The sequence below is a fragment of the Schistocerca piceifrons genome, chromosome 10 (genome assembly GCF_021461385.2).
Source record: "Schistocerca piceifrons isolate TAMUIC-IGC-003096 chromosome 10, iqSchPice1.1, whole genome shotgun sequence".
In the NCBI taxonomy this organism is placed as follows: Eukaryota; Metazoa; Arthropoda; class Insecta; order Orthoptera; family Acrididae; genus Schistocerca; species Schistocerca piceifrons.
The window spans coordinates 5250483-5278413 of NC_060147.1; the positions used below are offsets into that span (position 1 = coordinate 5250483).

The window sequence follows — 27931 nt, forward strand, 5'->3', positions numbered from 1 at the left end:
TTATGATGGTAGTGACATGTTCCTTGACGATGTGGGCAGGCCTGGCGCTGAGTCCGGACTACTGTTCATTATGATGGTAGTGACATGTTCCTTGACGATGTGGGCAGGCCTGGCGCTGAGTCCGGACTACTGTTCATTATGATGGTAGTGACATGTTCCTTGACGATGTGGGCAGGCCTGGCGCTGAGTCCGGACTACTGTTCATTATGATGGTAGTGACATGTTCCTTGACGATGTGGGCAGGCCTGGCGCTGAGTCCGGACTACTGTTCATTATGATGGTAGTGACATGTTCCTTGACGATGTGGGCAGGCCTGGCGCTGAGTCCGGACTACTGTTCATTATGATGGTAGTGACATGTTCCTTGACGATGTGGGCAGGCCTGGCGCTGAGTCCGGACTACTGTTCATTATGATGGTAGTGACATGTTCCTTGACGATGTGGGCAGGCCTGGCGCTGAGTCCGGACTACTGTTCATTATGATGGTAGTGACATGTTCCTTGACGATGTGGGCAGGCCTGGCGCTGAGTCCGGACTACTGTTCATTATGATGGTAGTGACATGTTCCTTGACGATGGGGGCAGGCCTGGCGCTGAGTCCGGACTACTGTTCATTATGATGGTAGTGACATGTTCCTTGACGATGTGGGCAGGCCTAGCGCTGAGTCCGGACTACTGTTCATTATGATGGTAGTGACATGTTCCTTGACGATGTGGGCAGGCCTGGCGCTGAGTCCGGACTACTGTTGATTATGATGGTAGTGACATGTTCCTTGACGATGTGGGCAGGCCTAGCGCTGAGTCCGGACTACTGTTCATTATGATGGTAGTGACATGTTCCTTGACGATGTGGGCAGGCCTGGCGCTGAGTCCAGACTACTGTTCATTATGATGGTAGTGACATGTTCCTTGACGATGTGGGCAGGCCTAGCGCTGAGTCCGGACTACTGTTCATTATGATGGTAGTGACATGTTTCTCGACGATGTTGGCAGGCCTGGCGCTGAGCCCCGACTACCTGGCGCCGCGGTCGCTCACCGAGCTGCCAGCCGCCTCCACCGTGGCTAGCGCCGAGTTCGCCTTCTCGCTGGACGGTGAGTAGAGCCACTGACCTGCCTACCTTACCTTATACTCTGGTGCGCGGAACTTAAGGACTGAAGAAAAAAGCAGTCTCGGTTGCCGTGTTAAAATTTTTTATTATTTGCCACTGACGTGTTTAACCCTTATTTAGGCATGTCCAAATTGGCTGATTTTTGATAGCAATGGGTGCACGAGATACTGCGCATAAAATATCTCAGCAGGTAAATGTCCCTTGTCAGAGCTTTAAATAAACACTTTGCAGTGTCCTTTTTATGGCAATGAGGCCTACAGTAAAGCTTTGCGTGGTAAACTTACCGAACGAGTAATGCGTAATCTGGTTGGACACGTCACACTGGATATGAAGCTTTCCTGTACGCCTCATCTCGTTTGGTTTACTGTGGACTGCGCCACACGCCGTAATAAGGACACTGCGGTGTGCTGTTTAAAGCTTTGACAAGGGGGATGTGCAGGGTGCAGCAGGACTACTCCGCTCAGTTCAACTGTAAGTCTTGTATAATATGACATGAAACTTTTTAAAAATCTGTCAGTGTGGTACGATTGTGTTATTTTCATTGTGAATACCATACAATGGTTCAAATGGCTGTAAGCACTATGGGACTTAACATCTGAGGTCATCAGTCCCCTAGAACTCAGAACCACTTAAACCTAACTAACCTGAGGACATCACACACACCTATGCCCGAGGCAGGATTCGAATCTGCGACCGTAGCTGCAGCGCGGTTCCGGAATGAAGCGCCTAGAACCGCTCGGTCACAGCGGCCGGCTAAACACATAAAGAAAGGAGAAATCACAGTATATAAAAATGATGGGTCTGTTGCACGCAGTCAACGTGCTATTCCGCCCAGTGTATTACAGTGTCAAAATCACAAGTATTTACCACAACTAAACGTTTTTCGTCCTTCAGCACCCACAGACACTATGTGAAAACAAGTAGAACATTGCTGGCACTTTATCCAGAGGAGCTGCCTGTAACAGTTGTTGCTACTTGTTTCATATCTCCCTGGGACTATGAAGCTCCTGGCATTTTCCTTTTTCATGTGCGGACCGTCTGAAAAGAAACCAAGAAAACGCGTTCTCAAGAATTTCGCAGTAAAACATCAGCCGCACGTGTACTGGGCGGTACAGCCCCGTGTGCAGACGTTGCAATGATGATGCGGCAAATCAGACGTTTGTGGAAAAAGTGGGCAATATTTGTTGATACCCACACTGTATAACCTCTGTCCTTATACAGGTAACAAGAACAGTTTAAAATTTCACTTTATTGAGCGTGGTACACGTAAATTTTTAAGGTTATATTCTTAACCTATGGCAATAATCCGTCACAATTCGCTTACCTCCTGAGTTCGTTCTTCTGTTCTGTCAATAATGTAACAGAAAACACCCTTACAACACGCACAGAGGCAGTGGTACACACTGAAGCCAAAACGACCCTGACTCTGTGACGAGTTGGACAGTTGCAAGGTACTAAATATCAGCCAATCCGAAGATGCCTAAATATGGGTGAAACGCGTCGTTGGGTAGTAATAAAAATTTTAAACACTACAACCAAGACTGCTCGTTTCTTCGAATCATACATACTGGTTGCTGTCCTTCATGAACTGGAAAAAGTTAAGGACGGTAGTAACTTTGAGATGGTGTTTCGCTGCCGTGTAATATTGCTCGATGAATCATGGAGTGCATACAGAAAGAAATCATGTATTACAGTAAAGAATGTACCTGAAAGCAACGCACAATGAGATTCAAAGACAATAATTATGCCGAAGTCACGATTATCTGCCTTGGTCCGTGGACATTACAGTAAACGGGTCTCGGTTGCGACCACCACGGACAACAACGTTCTCCCATGCGGGCGACGAGATTGGTGGGGACTTATCGTGGTACGGCGCTCCATTCGAGCACCAGTGCAGTGGACAGTAGACAGCTGGACGCACTGTCGGTCCACTACCCTCTCGTTCCACGGGCTGCACCACAGCCCTGTTCAACTTCATAGTAGACCACATCACTGAAGATGTAAGAAAGAAACAGGGCTATTAAATGGGGAAGACAGTGATAAGTATTATATCTTATGTTGACGATGCTGTACTCATAGCAAATAACGAGATTAATGTAGAAAAGTTACTTCACAAATCTTATAGAATTGCTAAGCAATATAACACAGAACTCTCATCTAAAAGACCTAACGCTACGGTAATATCAAAAGCACTTGTACGATGCAAATTACAAGTAGATAGTGTGTCCAATGAACGTGTTACGAGTTATAATTATCTAGAGACTCTCATCACCAGCTACGTAAAGATTCGACCACAGATGTGAACAATCAAGTCACAAAGTTGGTAAGGGTAGCGAGATGCCTGCGAAATACTATATTGAGAAAGAAATTTATGCCGACTAAGGAGAAAATGGCACTCCGTCTTCGGGCTACAAGTGGCCCATCGGGAACATCCGACCGCCATGTCATCCTCAGTAGAGGATGCGGATAGGAGGGGCGTGTGGTCAGCACACCACTCTCCCAGTCGTTATGGTGGTTTTCTTTGACCGGAGCCGCTACCATTCGGTCGAGTAGCTCCTCAGTTGGCACCACGAGGCTGAGTGCACCCCGAAAAATGGCAACAGCGCATGGCGGCCTGGATGGTCACCCATTGATCTGACGGGAACCGGTGTATCCACTGCGGCAAGGCCGTTTCCAAGGAGAAAATAGAGATATACAGGGTGTTACACAAAAGGTACGGCCAAACGTTCAGGAAACATTCCTCACACACAAATAAAGAAAAGATGTTATGTGGACATGTGTCCGGAAACGCTTAATTTCCATGTTAGAGCTCATTTTAGTTTCGTCAGTATGTACTGTACTTCCTCGATTCACCGCCTGTTGGCCCAATTGAAGGAAGGTAATGTCGACTTCGGTGCTTGTGTCGACATGCGACTCATTGCTCTACAGTACTAGCATCAAGCACATCAGTACGTAGCACCAACAGGTTAGTGTTCATGACGAACGTGGTTTTGCAGTCAGTGCAATGTTTACAAATGCGGAGTTGGCAGATGCCCATTTGATGTACGGATTAGCACGGGGCAATAGCCGTGGCGCGGTACGTTTGTATCGAGACAGATTTCCAGAACGAAGGTGCCTCGACAGGAAGACGTTCGAAGCAATTGATCGGCGTCTTATGGAGCACGGAACATTCCAGCCTATGACTCGCGACTGGGGAAGACCTAGAACGACGAGGACACCTGCAATGGACGAGGCAATTCTTCGTGCAGTTGACGATAACCCTAATGTCGGCGTCAGAGAAGTTGCTGCTGTACAAGGTAACGTTGACCACGTCACTGTATGGAGAGGGCTACGGGAGAACCAGTTGTTTCCGTACCATGTACAGCGTGTGCAGGCACTATCAGCAGCTGATTGGCCTCCACGGGTACACTTCTGCGAATGGTTCATCCGACAATGTGTGAATCCTCATTTCCGTGCAAATGTTCTCTTTACGGATGAGGCTTCATTCCAACGTGATCAAATTGTAAATTTTCACAATCAACATGTGTGGGCTGACGAGAATCCGCACGCAATTGTGCAATCACGTCATCGACACAGATTTTCTGTGAACGTTTGGGCAGGCATTGTTGGTGATGTCTCGATTGGGTCCGATGTTCTTCCACCTACGCTCAATGGAGCACGCTATCATGATTTCATACGGGATACTCTACCTGTGCTGCTAGAACATGTGCCTTTAGAAGTACGACACAACATGTAGTTCATGCACGATGGAGCTCCTGCACATTTCAGTCGAAGTGTTCGTACGCTTCTCAACAACAGATTCGGTGACCGATGGATTGGTAGAGGCGGACCAATTCCGTGGCCTCCACGCTCTCCTGACCTCAGCCCTCTTGACTTTCATTTATGGGGGCATATGAAAGCTCTTGTCTACGCAACCCCGGTACCAAATGTAGAGACTCTTCGTGCTCGTATTGTGGACGGCTGTGATACAATACGCCATTCTCCAAGGCTGCATCAGCGCATCAGGGATCCCATGCGACGGAGGGTGGATGCACGTATCCTCGCTAACGGAGGACATTTTGAACATTTCCTGTAACAAAGTGTTTGAAGTCACGCTGGTACGTTCTGTTGCTGCGTGTTTCCATTCCATGATTAATGTGATTCGAAGAGAACTAATAAAATGAGCTCTAACACGGAAAGTAAGCGTTTCCGGACACATGTCCAGATAACATATTTTCTTTCGTTGTGTGTGAGGAATGTTTCCTGCAAGTTTGGCCGTACCTTTTTGTAACACCCTGTATAAAACAATGGTGCGTCCAGGTTTGACATCTGCAGCAGAAACGAAAAAGATAAAGGTTAACTAGAGTGAAAACGAAGGTACTGAAAGTGACCCGAGCAGTAACTGTGTGGGACAAAAGAAGAAATGTGTCGATAACAGATCAGTGTGGAATACGAGATTAACGAATGAAGACAAGGAAAAGAAATTGGAAGGTTTGTGTGGAAAGGATGGGATTCCCAAGACGAGGTGAAATGTGTAAATGTGGACGACCACAAGGGGTATGACTACCCAGACGGCTGCCCAAAGATGGGACAGCAGTTGGTCCAGTACTCCGCAGAATGTGGTAGACAAACAAATTGTGTGTGTGTGTGTGTGTGTGTGTTTCTGCGGGAGCAGTGTGCCCGGAACACACTGCCACCGCCGCCCCCCGTCTTCGGTGGCTGAAGCGGCTGGCTGGAGGGAGGTGCTTTGCGCTGCTGCAGGTTCGCGGCTGACGAGCCCGCGGCCGGGCAGCCTGCGCCAGAGCAGGAAGCGCGCGCTGTCCTCGTCGCCGTACTCGGACTCCTTCGACATCAACTCGATGATCCGCTTTTCGCCCAACTCGCTGGCCTCCATCGTCAACGGCGCCGGCAGCCGCTCATCCAGCGCCAGCGGCAGCTACGGTCATCTCTCCGCCGGTGAGTAACACTAACATCATGACCACATCCTTAATAACTTGTTTGCCCATCTTTGGAACGAAATACCGGGCGATCAAAAAGTCAGTATAAATTTGAAAACTGTGGTATTTCGATATCTACTGTTTCATATACCGATATATCGATATTTTCCAACGGTCCTAATTGACCTACAGGAAGGTGCGTTAAGGGGAAATCCCCAGACACTGTGCACAGGTGCGGGTGAGAGACAGATAACGTGACAGGCAGCAGGGTTCGTCGAGGTGCGGGGGAGGAGGTGTACGTGTGAACCAGTCCGTCCGTGGTGGCCCCGAGGGCTGAGGCAGCCGGGAGTGGGCTACAGGCCACCAGCCTCTGGCCCCAGCTGAGGACAACAGGTCCGTCACCGTGGAACGATGGGCTGGTGGGTGGCTCGAGGAAGGAGCGTCTTGTGTTCCTGCAGCGGAGCCGTGGAAACTGCGGCTGATTACCTCTAGTCTGACAGCTTCGTTCCCCACCCTTGGAACATTCCGACCTCGTGCTCCATCTCTAATGGCCTCAATGTGGATGCGATGTACAGCCCCAAGGTCCAGTCCTCCCTTTCCATGTTGGACACTCGTAACTCTCTCTGGCACCAGATCGTGTCATACTCAAACAGTTTCATAAAACACTGAAAAACATACGCAGTATAAAACTGTATTACTAATTTCTGGTGGGGCCCGGTCTCTCTGCCCAGGGGGGGCGCAGAAAGCAACGTGTTTTCTCAGTTGTGCGCATGACGTCACGGTGGAAGCAGCTGTGCCAAACAGTACACAGTTCGAATTGTGTGCGATTGTTTTTCTTGTTTTGTGTTTGAAGGAGTATTTTGATTGAGTTCTTTCTTCTGAGGTACTCAGTCAACAGCGGAAACATTCGGAATTCGGGAGTGTTCCGGTTTTTGCTGTAATTGATATTTGATTCGGAATTGAAATGGTTAGCGATAGTGGACAGCGGGATCAACATTGTGTTCGCCAGCTCTATAGTTTATGGTTCGTCCTGTGAAATTCTTATTGGAGAATCTACAAGTGAGTGAGAAAATTAATTTTCACAATGCCAGGCTGTGCTGTTACGGGCTGTTTCTCCTACAACTGGACCACAAAGGGAACTGACGTAATGTATCACAGTTTCCCGCGTAATGAAACTTTACAAAAACTATGGTTGTCGAAATGTTAAGGCAGTGTAAATGTTGCGCATGCACGAATATGTTCTCGCCATTTCGCAGAAACAGATTACTTAAGGTATTTACAGTCCGAATTGCTTAATTTGCCCCGAAAAAGAATGCTCAAGCCAGATGGAGTTCCTTCGTGCAATTTGCCGTGCAGTAGTTCGACTGTCAATGTGTCACCCGCAACAAGAAGACAGAACCAAACGGTATAAGAAACGAGAACTACATAAGAAATCTCTGGAAAAGCTGTCACCAAATAAGAAACATCATAATAAGAGCACATGTACAGATGACAGTTTTCTTTTCAGACACAGATAAAGTTACTTTGATGAATACTACAGCGGCTTTAGAACGCTGTTCTTACAAACAAGTGTGTGCAACTTCGAGCTCTTAATTAAATTTATTTCAATGCGATTAAATGAATAGTTTCTGATTTATCTGAGCCGAGGTTTCGAATTTCAAGTGTGTGTCAGTGTGGTTGCGATCTGATATTTTACCGATGTGTGAGGCGTAAGCTGCGAAAGAATATAACTCATCAGTTTTAACTGTAATATTTTAGCAGTAGAAAAGCAGTTTAGACATCTCAATTCTGGTATAAACAAAACCTTCCGCCAAAAACTTGACGTAAACACGCATGCCGTGTCGTCTGCTTCTGAGCGCTTGCTTCCACGCTGACGTCACTAGGCCAGCCAATAGCAGAGCAGAGCGCTTACTGCCCAACCTTATTATTTAGTAACCTTGCCTCTGCCCCTTACGAACTGAGTCATGTTGGTATCGTAAGCCCGAATAATCAACTTTCGCAATGTGGACACATAGGAAAGAATTAGTGAGGTTCTGGAAGGTACGAACAGGGATGTGGAATGGCACCGACTCCGATGCGATGAGTTTGTCTGTTTAGGACCCGTGGTGCGAACAGCCGAATCGAGATGGTCCCACAAATTCAGGACTGGGTTTAAATACGGATAGTCTGGTGGCCAGATGAGTACAATAAACTTATCCAGGTGCCCTTCAAACCACACACATTCGCTGAGAGTTGTGTCACACGTTGCATTGTCCTGACAGTAGATACCATCGTGCTGAGGAAAATACAAAGTTCGTGTAGGGGTGGACGTGATTCCCAAATGTAGATGCATACTTATGTTGATCCATTGCGCCTTCCAGAATGACGAAATCACCCAGACATTGCCACGAAAACACTATACTGGGGGCTGGACCCTCCTGACGATTGTTGCACGGACGTACACGCCAATGGCCATCCGTCCAAACGAGCATAAAGCATTATTCATCTGAAACAGCCACCTGTCACCCACCACTCTCTGAACGGTCGTCGATGAGACACTGCCCCTAGCCCTTCTATTCATCTGGACAGTCATTCGCTCGATAGTTGCACATCTGTTCGACCGTACGTACACATCTCCTCCACCATCATTCAACCCGGTGTCCGCCCCCGGTAGCTGAGTGGTCAGCGCTACAGACTGTCAATCCTAAGGGCCCGGGTTCGATTCTTGGCTGGGTCGGAGATTTTCTCCGCTCAGGGACTGGGTGTTGTGCTGTCCTAATCACCATCATTTCATCCCCATCGACGCGCAAGTCGCCGAAGTGGCGTCAAATCGAAAGACTTGCACCCGGCGAACGGTCCACCCGACGGGAGGCTCTAGTCACACGACATCATCATCATTCACCCCAGTCATCTCTGACCTGTGGTGCACTACAGTTTCCTCGGCTCTTGTTTTGGACAGCTCATTTCCCACTCACAGTATCCTTCAACCGTAGTGCCACGTGAAGACTTTCCAGACTTAACTATTTTGAAACTTCTTCCATCCTCGGCCCGATAGCTGACGTACCCTTTTGGACGTCAGATAAGTTGCTCCGTTTCCACATTACAACAACTGCACTGCTGACCAATCCCACCCCGACATATACCCTCCACTGCTATAGTTCAATTCTTTTAGCTTGGCGGTTCGCGCATGCCCACCCAGACGCGGGAGATTGGTGCGTTGCCAGTTGTACGCGCCAAGAGAAGCAGCGCCATAGTATAGTTCGCAAACTTACGTTTAGGGGGGAGCGCGCAGTTTATGAAGTAAAGCCACCACGGCCGCATTAACCCTTTCGCTGCTACAAGAGATGTGCTCCCCGCATTCCGCGATGTGCGCGATTTTGTCATCACTGCACTGCTCGCCTGTGCAGACACATGGTGTTTAGACTGCTTTGACACACTTTATCATTCGATTTCATAAAAACTATTTGGCCCAAAAATTTGATTATTACACATCTTCTTGACTGATACCTTCCCCCTATAAATGACTTAATTTTGTTTCGATGTTCAACGCAGTTGTTGTGCAGCATTATAGATGTAGTAAACCATTGCACGAAATTTTAAAGAGTTTGCAGAGGTAAAAGTCCACAGCGTATACTTTCCCTATGGTCGATTTTAGTTGCCACTAGAAATTTCAAAAAATTACATTCAAACGAATAAAATTCATGAAGTAAGACACTTCGATATTGTTTTTAAAAACAGAAAATATTAAGCACTGAAGGAGGTTTGAACTCAGAACCTTTCACGATTACGCTAACGCAGCTCGTTATTCGATGCATCACGCGGAGGTCTTGAAAATATCACGCAAAATACCGATAAACTCTGTTTCCTATTAATTATTCACGTTTCGTCGAAGTACAATAGGAAATAAACAATTACCGCTGCTCTTTATTGCGAAAAAGCGGTTAGTGAGAATGATACAAACACCTTTCCTTGCTATCACCTGATTTAGGAGGCTTATTGCTTGTTTGGTTTAATTAATTAATAGAATATGAAGCAATTGGTATGAAGAATGCTTCTTCCAAATTTTCTTTTATAGAAAGTGTGCTATCAAGTCATTGCTGTTGTTCAATTGCTTTATTTATGACTGAACGTTTCTAAAACTGAAGATACTCGTCCGTGCTCTGTACTGCAGTCGAGCTCTGGCAACGTCGTACTCTGTTCATTGGCTGACTGTGTTTTGTGACGTCAGATGCGCAGAACGAACCTAAACTCGGCCGCCAACATAAATGACGCGCACTTTAGTGCTGGTTCAAATGGCTCTGAGCACCATGGGACTTAACTTCTAAGGTCGTCAGTCCCCTAGAACTTAGATCTACTTAAACTTAACTAACCTGAGGACACCACACACATCCGTGCCTGAGGCAGGATTCGAACCTGCGACCGTAGCTGTCGCACGGTTCCAGACTGTAGCGCCTAGAACCGCTCGGTGCCTAGAACTTAGAACTACTTAAACCTAACTAACCTTAGGACAACACACACATCCGTGCCCGAGGCAGGATTCGAACCTGCGACTGTAGCTGTCACACGATTCCAGAGTGTAGCGCCTAGAACCGCTCGGCCACACCGGCCGGCTGCTAGCGCTGCCACCTGCCATGTGAGAGTTGTTGTTGCTGGCTGAAGTCGAACATAGGAGGTGGTCACATTAATGTAGATAGAACAAGTAGTGGCGAAAGAGTGAAAATGGACGGGTCCCACATCGGACTGCTACTCTCTCGCAGGCGCCATGAGCCCTGCGGTGGGGCTGCACCCGTCGGCGAGCGCGCAGCTGCAGCAGCTGCAGGCGCACCTGCTGCGCTCGGGCGCGCTGCTGCCGCCGCCCGTGCTGCCGCCCCCGCACCCGCACGCGCACGCCCACGCCCACGCGCACGCGCAGGCGCTCTTCGGGCTGCACGCGGCCGCGGCCGCCCAGCACCACCACCAGCAGCACCAGCACCACCAGCACCAGCAGCACCACCAGAACCACTCGGCACCCAGCACGCCCACGCCGCCCGCCGCCGTCGCCAAAGTCGAGGTACGTACGCCCGCGCCAGCAGCTCTGCAGCGAGCACCGCTAACGCTGTGCACTGGTCGCTCCAACACGGCGAGGCACGACGCCACTCCGATATTAAACAGGATTTTTTTTTAAACTTCTCGCTCACTTACGGCCCTATAGTTTAGAAAGTAACAGGCATTTGTAGTGCAGTGGGCGAATCAGCAGTTGTTGTTGTTGTTGTTGTTGTTGTTGTGGTCCTCAGTCCAGAGGCTGGTTTGATGCAGCTCTCCATGCTACTCTATCCTGTGCAAGTTTCTTCATCTCCCAGTACCTACTGCAACCTACATCCTTCTGAATCTGCTTAGTGTATTCATCTCTTGGTCTCCCTCTATACGATTTTTACCCTCCGCGCTGCCCTCCAATGCTAAATTTGTGATCCCCTGATGCTTCAGAACAAGTCCTACCAACCGGTCCCTTCTTCTCGTCAAGCTGTGCCACAAACTCCTCTTCTCCCCAATTTTATTCAATGCCTCCTCATTAGTTAGATAATCTACCCATCTAATCTTCAGCATTATTCTGTAGCACCACATTTCGAAAGCTTCTATTCTCTTCTTGTCCAAACTATTTATCATCCATGTTTCACTTCCATACATGGCCACACTCCATACAAATACTTTCAGAAACGACTTCCTGACACTTAAATCTATACTCCATGTTAACAAAATTCTCTTCTTCAGAAACGATTTCCTTGCTATTGCCAGTGTACATTTTATATCCTCTCTACTTCGACCATCATCAGTTATTTTGCTCCCCAAATAGCAAAACTCCTTTACTACTTTAAGTGTCTCATTTCCTAATCTAATTCCCTCAGCATCACCCGACTTAATTCCACTACATTCCGTTATCCTCGTTTTGCTTTTGTTGATGTTTAACTTTCAAGACACTGTCCATTCCGTTCAACTGCTCTTCCAAGTCCTTTGCTGTCTCTGACGGAATTACAATGTCATCGGCGAACCTCAACGTTTTTATTTCTTCTCCATGGACTTTAATACCTACCCCGAATTTTTCAGCAATTAACAACTTACTAATATGGCGACCCTGTCGGAGCTGCCATATGTCAATGAGAGTCCTGGTATGGTCGCCAGATTCGCCCGTTGATTCATCCACTGCAATAAAAAACCTGTTATGAAATTGGTCGTAAAACGACAGTATCTTAATTCAGACCAGGCACGTAAGCTTCATTTCTTTTTTTTAAATCGGTCTTCGGACTGGTTTGATGCAGCAACCACAACTTCATCTCCTATGTGAACCTCTTCATCTCAGAGTACCCAGCGTCCTCAATTATTTGTCGGTTGTACTCCAACCTCCTGTCTCCCCCCGCCCCCCTCCTTCCCTCCTCCAGCTTTTACCCTGGTCAGCCCTCCTAGTACTACGCAAGTTGTTGCCTGATGTTTCAACACATGTCCTGTCATTCCGTCCCTTCTCCTTGTTAGCGTTCTCTATGCAGAGTACTTCCTTTTTCCAAATGTTCAAAAATGGCTCTGAGCACTATGGGACTTAACTTCTGAGGTCATCAGTCCCCTAGAACTTAGAACTACTTAAACCTAACTAAACTAAGGACATCACACACATCCATGCCCGAGGCAGGAATTGAACCTGCGACCGTAGCGGTTTCCAAATGTCATCAGCCCACGTAGCTTTCAACATCTTTCTGTAACACCGCATCTCAAACGCTTCGGTTCTCTTCTTTTCCGGTTGTTGTGATTCTTCTCCATACAATGCTGCTCCTCTGTACGTAAATTTCTGCCTGAAATAGTCGGTATTTGACAGTGGTAGATTTCTGTTGGACAGGAATGCCCTCTTCGTCTATTCTAATCTGCTTTTTATGTCCTCGCTTCATTCTTTATAAGTCATTGTGCTTCCTAGGTGGATGAATGCTTTCACTTCATCTACCTTGGAGTCATTGATTTTGATGTTAAATTTATCGTTAGTTTCATATGTGCTACATTACTTTCATTTTTCTTCTGTTTATTCAAGATCATTATTCCACACTCATTAAACTGTTCATTCCACTCAACAAGGCTAAATGCACCCGTGGACAGATGCACATAGGGAAGGAGTACAGTACCACAGTATTGTTGACCAGATTTAGAGATCACTATCCTCTAGTAACATTATTCCTTCCCACACCGTAACACTTGGAGCACCAAAACGATCATGTCCGACCCTCACGTGATGAAATGCAGGAGCACGTAATGCATCCCAGGAACAACTGCGAACATGGACATTTTGATGGTGCAGGTGCAACGTTGCGTGGGCCTTCTGATCTGGACATCTTTGAACACGCCATACCCAGGAGTCGACGTTATTGCAGCACTATTCCTTCATGTGCGTCTTTTTGAGGGTACATTTCTCTCTGACGTCATTTTTACAGATGACATTGCGCGACAGCATCGAATAGCACAGATGAAGGAGCTCCTGGGGCGAGAGGATATTTGCCGAATGGACTGGCCTGACTGCTCACCCGACTTAAATCCCATCGGGAATGTGTGGGATGCGTTGGGTTCAAATGGCTCTGGGCACTATGGGACTTAACATCTGAGGTCATCAGTCCCCTAGAACTTAGAACTACTTAAACCTAACTAACCTACGGACATCACACACATCCATGCCCGAGGCAGGATTCGAACCTGCGAACATAGCGGTCGCGCGGTTCCAGACTGTAGCGCCTAGAACCGCTCGGCCACACCGGCCGGCAAGATGCGTTGGGAAGACGCCCACATGCACCATCTACCATCCAGCAGTTGTCACCCACGCAAGTGAAGGAATAGAATGCCGCGTCACATGATCTCCGTAAAGACCTCCTGTCCAGCATGGAAGCACGTTGCAGAGCATGCATTACCGTTCGTGGTAATCAAACACCCTATTAAGAAACACTTCCCACCAATCGTAATGTCTTGGGGACCGCCATAAATCGCAATGGCTTCAGCGCCATTATTGTCTTTGAATGAAAGTGCCACTTCTGTTGGTCACATTGCGTTTTTGTTTCAGTTAGCTTCTGTACTACAATGTAGCAGTTCTTTCTCTGTATGGTCCAATATTTATGGAGCTGTGTTACCTGGCCACGACCCATCAAGTGGAAGCGACATTCGTCCTTAAGTATTTTGCACCAGCCTATATGCAACGATATGTATCGATTATTAATTATTTGGGCTTTCTTATTTGTTGGTGACCTCTCCACTAGCGCACACGTACGCCTCCCAGTACGTGAATAGCCCGAACAGAGTTGTCGCATTGGAGCCCGGACTCACAATCGCGAGGATGACAGTTCAGATCCACGCCTGGCCATCCAGATTAAGGTTTTCTGTGATTTCCCTACATTTCTTCAGGCAAATGCCAGGGTGCTTCCTTCCAAAGGTCATCGCCAGTTTCCTTCCCCATCCTCGGAACATTCGCAGCTCATGCTCCGTCTCTAATGACCTTGATGTGAACGGGTTGCAGAACCCCAATCTCCATTTCTCCATTTTCGCGTCGGCATCTCTCGACCTGCCCATCCACATCCAGCTCCGCATCCATCTGCAATACTCACCAGTACCTCTCTCTCTGATCTGCATCTCCCGACCTCCCAAACCGCACCCGGCTCCCCGTCCACCTACAATACTCACCAATACCTCTCTCTGATCTGCATCTCCCAAATCGCACCCAGTTCCTCGTCCACCTATAATACCCACCAGTACCTCTCTCTGATCTGCATCTCCTGACCTCCCAAACCAGATCCGGCTCCCCATCCACCTACAATACTCACCAGTACCTCTCTCTGATCTGCATCTCCTGACCTCCCAAACCTCACCTGGCTCCCCGTCCACCCACAATGCTCACCAATACCTCTCTCTGATCTGCATCTCCCAAACCGCACCCAGTTCCTCGTCCACCTATAATACCCACCAGTACTTCTCTCTGATCTGCATCTCCTGACCTCCCAAACCACATCCGGCTCCCCATCCACCTACAATATTCACCAGTACCTCTCTCTCTGATCTGCATCTCCCGACCTCCCAAACCGCACCTGGCTCCCCGTCCACCCACAATACTCACCAATACCTCTCTCTGATCTGCATCTCCCAAACCGCACCCAGTTCCTCGTCCACCTATAATACCCACCAGTACCTCTCTCTCTGATCTGCATCTCCTGACCTCCCAAACCTCACCTGGCTCCCCGTCCACCCACAATACTTACCAATACCTCTCTCTGATCTGCATCTCCCAAACCGCACCCAGTTCCTCGTCCACCTATAATACCCACCAGTACCTCTCTCTGATCTGCATCTCCTGACCTCCCAAACCACATCCGGCTCCCCATCCACCTACAATATTCACCAGTACCTCTCTCTCTGATCTGCATCTCCCGACCTCCCAAACCGCACCTGGCTCCCCGTCCACCCACAATACTCACCAATACCTCTCTCTGATCTGCATCTCCCAAACCGCACCCAGTTCCTCGTCCACCTATAATACCCACCAGTACCTCTCTCTCTGATCTGCATCTCCTGACCTCCCAAACCTCACCTGGCTCCCCGTCCACCCACAATACTCACCAATACCTCTCTCTGATCTGTATCTCCCAAACCGCACCTAGTTCCTCGTCCACCTATAATACCCACCAGTACCTCTCTCTGATCTGCATCTCCTGACCTCCCAAACCACATCCGGCTCCCCATCCACCTACAATATTCACCAGTACCTCTCTCTCTCTGATCTGCATCTCCCGACCTCCCAAACCGCACCTGGCTCCCCGTCCACCCACAATACTTACCAATACCTCTCTCTGATCTGCATCTCCCAAACCGCACCCAGTTCCTCGTCCACCTATAATACCCACCAGTACCTCTCTCTGATCTGCATCTCCTGACCTCCCAAACCACATCCGGCTCCCCATCCACCTACAATATTCACCAGTACCTCTCTCTCTGATCTGCATCTCCCGACCTCCCAAACCGCACCTGGCTCCCCGTCCACCCACAATACTCACCAATACCTCTCTCTGATCTGCATCTCCCAAACCGCACCCAGTTCCTCGTCCACCTATAATACCCACCAGTACCTCTCTCTCTGATCTGCATCTCCTGACCTCCCAAACCTCACCTGGCTCCCCGTCCACCCACAATACTCACCAATACCTCTCTCTGATCTGTATCTCCCAAACCGCACCTAGTTCCTCGTCCACCTATAATACCCACCAGTACCTCTCTCTGATCTGCATCTCCTGACCTCCCAAACCACATCCGGCTCCCCATCCACCTACAATATTCACCAGTACCTCTCTCTCTCTGATCTGCATCTCCCGACCTCCCAAACCGCACCTGGCTCCCCGTCCACCCACAATACTTACCAATACCTCTCTCTGATCTGCATCTCCCAAACCGCACCCAGTTCCTCGTCCACCTATAATACCCACCAGTACCTCTCTCTGATCTGCATCTCCTGACCTCCCAAACCACATCCGGCTCCCCATCCACCTACAATATTCACCAGTACCTCTCTCTCTGATCTGCATCTCCCGACCTCCCAAACCGCACCTGGCTCCCCGTCCACCCACAATACTCACCAATACCTCTCTCTGATCTGCATCTCCCAAACCGCACCCAGTTCCTCGTCCACCTATAATACCCACCAGTACCTCTCTCTCTGATCTGCATCTCCTGACCTCCCAAACCTCACCTGGCTCCCCGTCCACCCACAATACTCACCAATACCTCTCTCTGATCTGTATCTCCCAAACCGCACCTAGTTCCTCATCCACCTATAATACCCACCAGTACCTCTCTCTGATCTGCATCTCCTGACCTCCCAAACCACATCCGGCTCCCCATCCACCTACAATATTCACCAGTACCTCTCTCTCTCTGATTTGCATCTCCCGACCTCCCAAACCGCACCTGGCTCCCCGTCCACCCACAATACTTACCAATACCTCTCTCTGATCTGCATCTCCCAAACCGCACCCAGTTCCTCGTCCACCTATAATACCCACCAGTACTTCTCTCTGATCTGCATCTCCTGACCTCCCAAACCACATCCGGCTCCCCATCCACCTACAATATTCACCAGTACCTCTCTCTCTGATCTGCATCTCCCGACCTCCCAAACCGCACCTGGCTCCCCGTCCACCCACAATACTCACCAATACCTCTCTCTGATCTGCATCTCCCAAACCGCACCCAGTTCCTCGTCCACCTATAATACCCACCAGTACCTCTCTCTCTGATCTGCATCTCCTGACCTCCCAAACCTCACCTGGCTCCCCGTCCACCCACAATACTCACCAATACCTCTCTCTGATCTGTATCTCCCAAACCGCACCTAGTTCCTCGTCCACCTATAATACCCACCAGTACCTCTCTCTGATCTGCATCTCCTGACCTCCCAAACCACATCCGGCTCCCCATCCACCTACAATATTCACCAGTACCTCTCTCTCTGATCTGCATCTCCCGACCTCCCAAACCGCACCTGGCTCCCCGTCCACCCACAATACTTACCAATACCTCTCTCTGATCTGCATCTCCCAAACCGCACCCAGTTCCTCGTCCACCTATAATACCCACCAGTACCTCTCTCTGATCTGCATCTCCTGACCTCCCAAACCACATCCGGCTCCCCATCCACCTACAATATTCACCAGTACCTCTCTCTCTGATCTGCATCTCCCGACCTCCCAAACCGCACCTGGCTCCCCGTCCACCCACAATACTCACCAATACCTCTCTCTGATCTGCATCTCCCAAACCGCACCCAGCTCCCTGTCCACCTACAATACTCACCAGTACCTCTCTCTGATCTGCATCTCCTGACCTCCCAAACCACATCCGGCTCCCCATCCACCTACAATATTCACCAGTACCTCTCTCTCTGATCTGCATCTCCCGACCTCCCAAACCGCACCTGGCTCCCCGTCCACCCACAATACTCACCAATACCTCTCTCTGATCTGCATCTCCCAAACCGCACCCAGTTCCTCGTCCACCTATAATACCCACCAGTACCTCTCTCTCTGATCTGCATCTCCTGACCTCCCAAACCTCACCTGGCTCCCCGTCCACCCACAATACTCACCAATACCTCTCTCTGATCTGTATCTCCCAAACCGCACCTAGTTCCTCGTCCACCTATAATACCCACCAGTACCTCTCTCTGATCTGCATCTCCTGACCTCCCAAACCACATCCGGCTCCCCATCCACCTACAATATTCACCAGTACCTCTCTCTCTGATCTGCATCTCCCGACGTCCCAAACCGCACCTGGCTCCCCGTCCACCCACAATACTTACCAATACCTCTCTCTGATCTGCATCTCCCAAACCGCACCCAGTTCCTCGTCCACCTATAATACCCACCAGTACCTCTCTCTGATCTGCATCTCCTGACCTCCCAAACCACATCCGGCTCCCCATCCACCTACAATATTCACCAGTACCTCTCTCTCTGATCTGCATCTCCCGACCTCCCAAACCGCACCTGGCTCCCCGTCCACCCACAATACTCACCAATACCTCTCTCTGATCTGCATCTCCCAAACCGCACCCAGTTCCTCGTCCACCTATAATACCCACCAGTACCTCTCTCTCTGATCTGCATCTCCTGACCTCCCAAACCTCACCTGGCTCCCCGTCCACCCACAATACTCACCAATACCTCTCTCTGATCTGTATCTCCCAAACCGCACCTAGTTCCTCGTCCACCTATAATACCCACCAGTACCTCTCTCTGATCTGCATCTCCTGACCTCCCAAACCACATCCGGCTCCCCATCCACCTACAATATTCACCAGTACCTCTCTCTCTCTGATCTGCATCTCCCGACCTCCCAAACCGCACCTGGCTCCCCGTCCACCCACAATACTCACCAATACCTCTCTCTGATCTGCATCTCCCAAACCGCACCCAGCTCCCTGTCCGCCTACAATACTCACCAGTACCTCTCTCTGATCTGCATCTCCTGACCTCCCAAACCACATCCGGCTCCCCATCCACCTACAATATTCACCAGTACCTCTCTCTCTGATCTGCATCTCCCGACCTCCCAAACCGCACCTGGCTCCCCGTCCACCCACAATACTCACCAATACCTCTCTCTGATCTGCATCTCCCAAACCGCACCCAGCTCCCTGTCCACCTACAATACTCACCAGTACCTCTCTCTGATCTGCATCTCCTGACCTCCCAAACCACATCCGGCTCCCCATCCACCTACAATATTCACCAGTACCTCTCTCTCTCTGATCTGCATCTCCCGACCTCCCAAACCGCACCTGGCTCCCCGTCCACCCACAATACTCACCAATACCTCTCTCTGATCTGCATCTCCCAAACCGCACCCAGCTCCCTGTCCACCTACAATACTCACCAGTACCTCTCTCTGATCTGCATCTCCTGACCTCCCAAACCACATCCGGCTCCCCATCCACCTACAATATTCACCAGTACCTCTCTCTCTGATCTGCATCTCCCGACCTCCCAAACCGCACCTGGCTCCCCGTCCACCCACAATACTCACCAATACCTCTCTCTGATCTGCATCTCCCAAACCGCACCCAGTTCCTCGTCCACCTATAATACCCACCAGTACCTCTCTCTCTGATCTGCATCTCCTGACCTCCCAAACCTCACCTGGCTCCCCGTCCACCCACAATACTCACCAATACCTCTCTCTGATCTGTATCTCCCAAACCGCACCTAGTTCCTCGTCCACCTATAATACCCACCAGTACCTCTCTCTGATCTGCATCTCCTGACCTCCCAAACCACATCCGGCTCCCCATCCACCTACAATATTCACCAGTACCTCTCTCTCTGATCTGCATCTCCCGACCTCCCAAACCGCACCTGGCTCCCCGTCCACCCACAATACTTACCAATACCTCTCTCTGATCTGCATCTCCCAAACCGCACCCAGTTCCTCGTCCACCTATAATACCCAGCAGTACCTCTCTCTGATCTGCATCTCCTGACCTCCCAAACCACATCCGGCTCCCCATCCACCTACAATATTCACCAGTACCTCTCTCTCTGATCTGCATCTCCCGACGTCCCAAACCGCACCTGGCTCCCCGTCCACCCACAATACTTACCAATACCTCTCTCTGATCTGCATCTCCCAAACCGCACCCAGTTCCTCGTCCACCTATAATACCCACCAGTACCTCTCTCTGATCTGCATCTCCTGACCTCCCAAACCACATCCGGCTCCCCATCCACCTACAATATTCACCAGTACCTCTCTCTCTGATCTGCATCTCCCGACCTCCCAAACCGCACCTGGCTCCCCGTCCACCCACAATACTCACCAATACCTCTCTCTGATCTGCATCTCCCAAACCGCACCCAGTTCCTCGTCCACCTATAATACCCACCAGTACCTCTCTCTCTGATCTGCATCTCCTGACCTCCCAAACCTCACCTGGCTCCCCGTCCACCCACAATACTCACCAATACCTCTCTCTGATCTGTATCTCCCAAACCGCACCTAGTTCCTCGTCCACCTATAATACCCACCAGTACCTCTCTCTGATCTGCATCTCCTGACCTCCCAAACCACATCCGGCTCCCCATCCACCTACAATATTCACCAGTACCTCTCTCTCTCTGATCTGCATCTCCCGACCTCCCAAACCGCACCTGGCTCCCCGTCCACCCACAATACTCACCAATACCTCTCTCTGATCTGCATCTCCCAAACCGCACCCAGCTCCCTGTCCGCCTACAATACTCACCAGTACCTCTCTCTGATCTGCATCTCCTGACCTCCCAAACCACATCCGGCTCCCCATCCACCTACAATATTCACCAGTACCTCTCTCTCTGATCTGCATCTCCCGACCTCCCAAACCGCACCTGGCTCCCCGTCCACCCACAATACTCACCAATACCTCTCTCTGATCTGCATCTCCCAAACCGCACCCAGCTCCCTGTCCACCTACAATACTCACCAGTACCTCTCTCTGATCTGCATCTCCTGACCTCCCAAACCACATCCGGCTCCCCATCCACCTACAATATTCATCAGTACCTCTCTCTCTCTGATCTGCATCTCCCGACCTCCCAAACCGCACCTGGCTCCCCGTCCACCCACAATACTCACCAATACCTCTCTCTGATCTGCATCTCCCAAACCGCACCCAGCTCCCTGTCCACCTACAATACTCACCAGTACCTCTCTCTGATCTGCATCTCCTGACCTCCCAAACCACATCCGGCTCCCCATCCACCTACAATATTCACCAGTACCTCTCTCTCTGATCTGCATCTCCCGACCTCCCAAACCGCACCTGGCTCCCCGTCCACCCACAATACTCACCAATACCTCTCTCTGATCTGCATCTCCCAAACCGCACCCAGTTCCTCGTCCACCTATAATACCCACCAGTACCTCTCTCTCTGATCTGCATCTCCTGACCTCCCAAACCTCACCTGGCTCCCCGTCCACCCACAATACTCACCAATACCTCTCTCTGATCTGTATCTCCCAAACCGCACCTAGTTCCTCGTCCACCTATAATACCCACCAGTACCTCTCTCTGATCTGCATCTCCTGACCTCCCAAACCACATCCGGCTCCCCATCCACCTACAATATTCACCAGTACCTCTCTCTCTGATCTGCATCTCCCGACCTCCCAAACCGCACCTGGCTCCCCGTCCACCCACAATACTTACCAATACCTCTCTCTGATCTGCATCTCCCAAACCGCACCCAGTTCCTCGTCCACCTATAATACCCACCAGTACCTCTCTCTGATCTGCATCTCCTGACCTCCCAAACCACATCCGGCTCCCCATCCACCTACAATATTCACCAGTACCTCTCTCTCTGATCTGCATCTCCCGACCTCCCAAACCGCACCTGGCTCCCCGTCCACCCACAATACTCACCAATACCTCTCTCTGATCTGCATCTCCCAAACCGCACCCAGCTCCCTGTCCACCTACAATACTCACCAGTACCTCTCTCTGATCTGCATCTCCTGACCTCCCAAACCACATCCGGCTCCCCATCCACCTACAATATTCACCAGTACCTCTCTCTCTGATCTGCATCTCCCGACCTCCCAAACCGCACCTGGCTCCCCGTCCACCCACAATACTCACCAATACCTCTCTCTGATCTGCATCTCCCAAACCGCACCCAGTTCCTCGTCCACCTATAATACCCACCAGTACCTCTCTCTCTGATCTGCATCTCCTGACCTCCCAAACCCCACCTGGCTCCCCGTCCACCCACAATACTCACCAATACCTCTCTCTGATCTGTATCTCCCAAACCGCACCTAGTTCCTCGTCCACCTATAATACCCACCAGTACCTGTCTCTGATCTGCATCTCCTGACCTCCCAAACCACATCCGGCTCCCCATCCACCTACAATATTCACCAGTACCTCTCTCTCTGATCTGCATCTCCCGACCTCCCAAACCGCACCTGGCTCCCCGTCCACCCACAATACTTACCAATACCTCTCTCTGATCTGCATCTCCCAAACCGCACCCAGTTCCTCGTCCACCTATAATACCCACCAGTACCTCTCTCTGATCTGCATCTCCTGACCTCCCAAACCACATCCGGCTCCCCATCCACCTACAATATTCACCAGTACCTCTCTCTCTGATCTGCATCTCCCGACCTCCCAAACCGCACCTGGCTCCCCGTCCACCCACAATACTCACCAATACCTCTCTCTGATCTGCATCTCCCAAACCGCACCCAGCTCCCTGTCCACCTACAATACTCACCAGTACCTCTCTCTGATCTGCATCTCCTGACCTCCCAAACCACATCCGGCTCCCCATCCACCTACAATATTCACCAGTACCTCTCTCTCTGATCTGCATCTCCCGACCTCCCAAACCGCACCTGGCTCCCCGTCCACCCACAATACTCACCAATACCTCTCTCTGATCTGCATCTCCCAAACCGCACCCAGCTCCCTGTCCACCTACAATACTCACCAATACCTCTCTCTGATCTGCATCTCCCAAACCGCACCCAGCTCCCTGTCCACCTACAATACTCACCAGTACCTCTCTCTGATCTGCATCTCTCGACCTGCCCATCCACATCCAACTCCCGCGACACTCACCAGTACCTCCCTCTGACCTGCATCTCCCGACCTACCCGCCAGTGACCCCACCCGGTGTCCCGCAGGCCCCCAGCGAGAAGCTGCGCTGCGAGGCCTCCGGCGCGTCGTGCGGCGTCAGCGTGGTGGAGGCGGACACCAGCTCGTCGTCGACGCCTCTCCAGCACCAGCAGCACCAGGCGCGCCACGCCCGGCCCGCGGCGCGCATCAAGCGGGAGCCCGCCTCCTCCGCCCCCGCATCCGCCGCCCCCGCCGTCTCGACCAGCCAGCAGGCGCTGTCGGTGGCGGCGCTGGCGGCGGCCGACGCCGACCTGGGCGTCGACGAGCCGGCGGACTTCATCGAGACGCACTGCCACTGGCGCGACTGCGGCACGGAGTTCCCCACGCAGGACGACCTCGTCAAGGTGAGCCGGACCACCCGCGCGAGTCGCTGTGAGGAGTGCTGTAAAGCCGTCGGCACACGGGCCGTGCTGTCGGACGTTAACGTTGAGCGTGCCAAGTTCAACGTGCTGCTGAACGCTCAGGAACGTTGCCACTTGTGCGTATGTGGGCCCCAACGTGGTATACGCGATCGCAACGCACTCCAGTGGCAGTTGAGGGATGTTTCTAGTTCGTAAATCACAGTTCACTCAATGGGCGCGCCTAAAATTCCCACGTTAACTCTATTAAAATGCACATTTCCTGCATCGTCCACGAAAAGGAAAGTACCACGTCCAATCAATAAGGACACAGGCTTATAAAAGTTCCATTACAAACAGTGCGGTACAAATTTGGAATACTTCTCCGCATAAGATAAACATTATTTCATCATTCCCACATTTTAGTAAAAACCTCAAGGTCAGTCTTACTCGATCACTGTTCCTACCCAGTAGCAGAATCTTTGCAACATGTGAATTACGAAGCGTAAAAGAAAAAGGAGCAAAACATCTTTATACAACTAGCGCAAGCTGTCCTGTAGATAAAGCCAATAGAACAAACTCACCCCCCCCCCCACCCCAAAAAGGTGAACTTATATTTACATAACATCAAATATTGTAGTATATACTTACATTAAACTAATAATGAAGTATCAGAACCTAATAAAAACGCGAGTGTCAGGAAAAAAATTTAGAACTGGCAAGATGCGAACCCTCACCCCCAACAATCAATTCCATATGGGACAATGATGCTACTCATTACGCTATACCAACACGCCTTTGGCTGATAAACATTGTATTTTACCTTATGCTGAAAACCTTAATCGTAAATATGTTCCTAAATGAAATTTAATTATAACAAGTTGTATCAACAACAATGCGTTTTTGGTGGATCTTCAGTGTGTCGCTGCCTTCAAATAGCCTACTCTCGTAATACGCAAGTTACAATAATTCTTTTGCCACGATAATGATGTTCCTCATTATTTTATTGGAACGAATCACACAACTAACAACGGGTTTTCCAGTGATTCTCAATTTGCTGGTGCTCAGAAACGGCATATATACATATAGGCGTAGGTGGCGTTGTGCCATCTCATTGGTCAACGCTCAGACGCACTCTGAATATCTGAAATGCCAGATATTGCTCTGCACGTTCGGTAAGACTCCCGGACGTGCTATTCCACGCTATGACGTCAGAAACTCGGCACGCTCAACGTTTGGATTCACGGTCCGTGTGCCGACGGCTTTACGGTCTGGGGTGTTCTCGTTCGCCTCTGTTGGGGACGCTAACCAGCACGCGGTACGTGCATAATGCTTTTAGACCCGTCTCTTCGTTGTTCTTGCAACAGGAAGGAGATATATTGCTCCAACAGGATAACGCTCAGCCACACACTGCCCGCTAAACTTAACATGCCCAGCAAGATGTGCACAGGTTCTCTGGCCAGCACGATCTTCGGACTTGACTTCAGTTGGGCACATGTAGGATGTCACGGAACGAGAAGTGAGCTGTGCGTGTCGTCAACCGACAACTCCTACAGAGCCACGCGAACAGGTCGTAGCAAACCTACCCCAGGACAGTATTCGCCATCTGTACCATCGACTGGATGCCTGAGTCAGCGCCTGCATCGGCGCGCGTGGAGGACACACCATGTACCAATATGGGTGTTTCAGCACGGGTCGATGCCTCGAACCTCAGAACTGCTTCTGCTGTTGATCTGTAAATGTAATAATTCCGTGTACCACATATGCACTGTTGCAACAGTAAATCTTGACTGAATTGGAAACGTCTTAAAAGGCTGTACTCATTTTTTTCTGGCACTATATTTTGAAAAGCAGTTTCAATTTTCTGAGTGTCGGTTGACAAAAGATGACGCCGCTGAATGTATAAATCCCAGCATAAGTAATTACACCCACTAAAAAGCTTTCGTGCAGTAACAATTAATGGTTTGCAGGATTTACTAGCGTGCCAGTAAAGTCCAGTTATGTTAGTCCTCGAAAAGACAATATTCCAGGTTTTAGTGAACTGTTTTGGTATGACAACAAATGAATGAAGGCTCAGGGTAGATAGACACGAATCTGCACGATTTTGCTACAATATTTATATCCAATCTTGGCCACAGGAGAAATATATTTGGATCACCATAGGATGAACTTCGTAAGATTATTTTACCGTATGCTCTTAATGCCGTATTTAGTTATCCTCTCCCAATTCTTAAATACTTACATTTTTATTCCTAGTTTTCCGTTTTTGTTTTTAAATATATTTTTTATGTTTGAAAAATAAATTAAATAAAATCGTGGACGTAATAAGCTAATTATTTACAGTTATATAGCTTTTGTATTCTCGGTAATCCCAAAACACGTTTTAATCCAGAGTTAAATTGGCATGTCTTAAGAGTTTTAAGAGCCATTGAAATATGTGGTCTGGGGAATCCAAAATGGACCAAAAAGTGTTTAAGGCACTAATTTTTTCAACTTTTTTCAAGAGGATCTCCCCTTAAGTTCCCCTTGTGGTCTATATCCTATCCTATAATCTAAATGAACAGACTGATCTATGAAACAAGAATTTTATGAAAAATGTTACAAATTTTCTGCTGCACACAGAACTCATAAAAAGATTAAATAAGCTCCTAAACAACTCACTTTAGCATTTATACTAGTTATATTTCTTAGTTTACTTTTGTACTAATTATGCAAAGTAATTATATATATCGATTTTACACATCACCAAACTGAAATGTAACACTCCCAAAAGAAATGGAGAAAATTTAAAACGAAATTCCGTGAACACATGAATAATCGTGGACGGGAATAATAATGAAAATTACATATCAGCGTTCAGTACATATTTCAAATCGTTAAGTGACAGACAATACACATGAACCAACAATGCCGAGATCTTTGACAACAAAATATATCGCTGGCATTGTTGAGAATGCTGTGTTACCTGCAGAGCGACGAAGATGTGGTACTGCGCGGTCATCAGAGTGCGTACAAAGTCCCAATTTGTACACAGTCACATTGTTTTTACACAGTCCAATCTAGCCACCGCCACGAATGATGATGATGATGAAAACGAAATGATGAGGACAACACAAACACCCAAGGATAAATTCTAGTGTCCGATACCACCCGTCGGCTTTGACCAACGACGTCATAGGTAAGGCAAAGATGCTGCAATGAAGTATCTATGAATGGAACGGATCGTAGTCATAAACAAACGAATGTAGCGTGCCATAAAATAATACATTTAACGCGACTATTATTTGCGAGCGAATGTCAGTTAAACGAGTGGAAGATGACTGAAATAACTAAGAACACGAGAGCAATTACGAGTGCATATATTATATTATCCACACGTACTGCAAGAACGGTGTAAATAATGAACCGTCGAATATTTGGAATCGGTAACCGGAAGCAACCTATGCAGGAAGCCGTTTCTAGTTATCGATTCCAATACTGCTGTTTGTTGCGCAAAAATCTTAAGACATATCCGAAACGTGCTTAAAAAATGATCTTGTTAGTGAACTACAGAATACGACTAGACTTTCAAGAAATGAAAATCTTTACGCACATTATTGCGCACGCAAGGAAATAAAACGCAAAAATGACCAAGCCTTGTAACCGATAACTATACTACACGAAAGTCACACCAAGTACAGTAGTTCCAAATAACACTCAATAAAATCGATACAGCAGGAGTGACAGTAAAAATATGAATAGTGTAGCGGAAACATCGCCAAGGAAAACATAAAAGTGGCTACATAAAAAGAAACTTACCGCAGGAGTCAAAGATCGAGGCTGACAAGAACGAAATAAGGACATAACAGAAAATAATAATGTTACAAGGTGAAACTGTAACGAAAGAAGCAAAATCCAGAAAACAAATGAAGAAAATAATAAAAAACTCAAACTGTCTCGCACGAATGAGGTACCACCCAACTCAGTTCTTATCTACCACCCGCCCTCAATCAGAAACAAAATTTTAAAATAGCAAAAAAAATGAAACCACGAGTCAATTACATAAACCCTCCGGCAAAGAAACAGCAATACCCCTCGGCCCAACCATTGTAACCAGAAAATATTAAAAGGACAGAAAAACTTCCCTCCAGAAAAACTAATATAAGTAGAACTCGCAAAATACAGTAACATAAAAAACGCAACGCAAAACAAGAGGAAAGTATGAGACCCACTAACACCTAACTAACAAAACGAGGCTTGTACATTTTACTGACAACTTTCATAAATGCAAGAAATAAACAATAACCTTTAGGAACACTCTTCCTTCAGCAGTATTCATCTAAATGGCCTTGCGAAACTGAAATCCTTCTCTTTTCCCGTCCGACAACAGATTTCACTGCCCCCTAATACAC

General features: G+C 48.9%; 1 protein-coding gene across 1 annotated transcript in view; it reads left to right on the plus strand.

Moving 5' to 3' along the window:
- LOC124719017 (transcriptional activator cubitus interruptus) overlaps positions 1-27931 on the plus strand; it is a 190053-nt gene that overhangs the window by 111064 nt on the left and 51058 nt on the right. The window contains exons 3-6 of the mRNA XM_047244683.1: positions 992-1090; positions 5848-6042; positions 10760-11052; positions 23211-23546. Of these exons, the coding sequence (XP_047100639.1) occupies positions 992-1090; positions 5848-6042; positions 10760-11052; positions 23211-23546 (923 nt within the window). The remainder of the gene's footprint in view (positions 1-991; positions 1091-5847; positions 6043-10759; positions 11053-23210; positions 23547-27931) is intronic.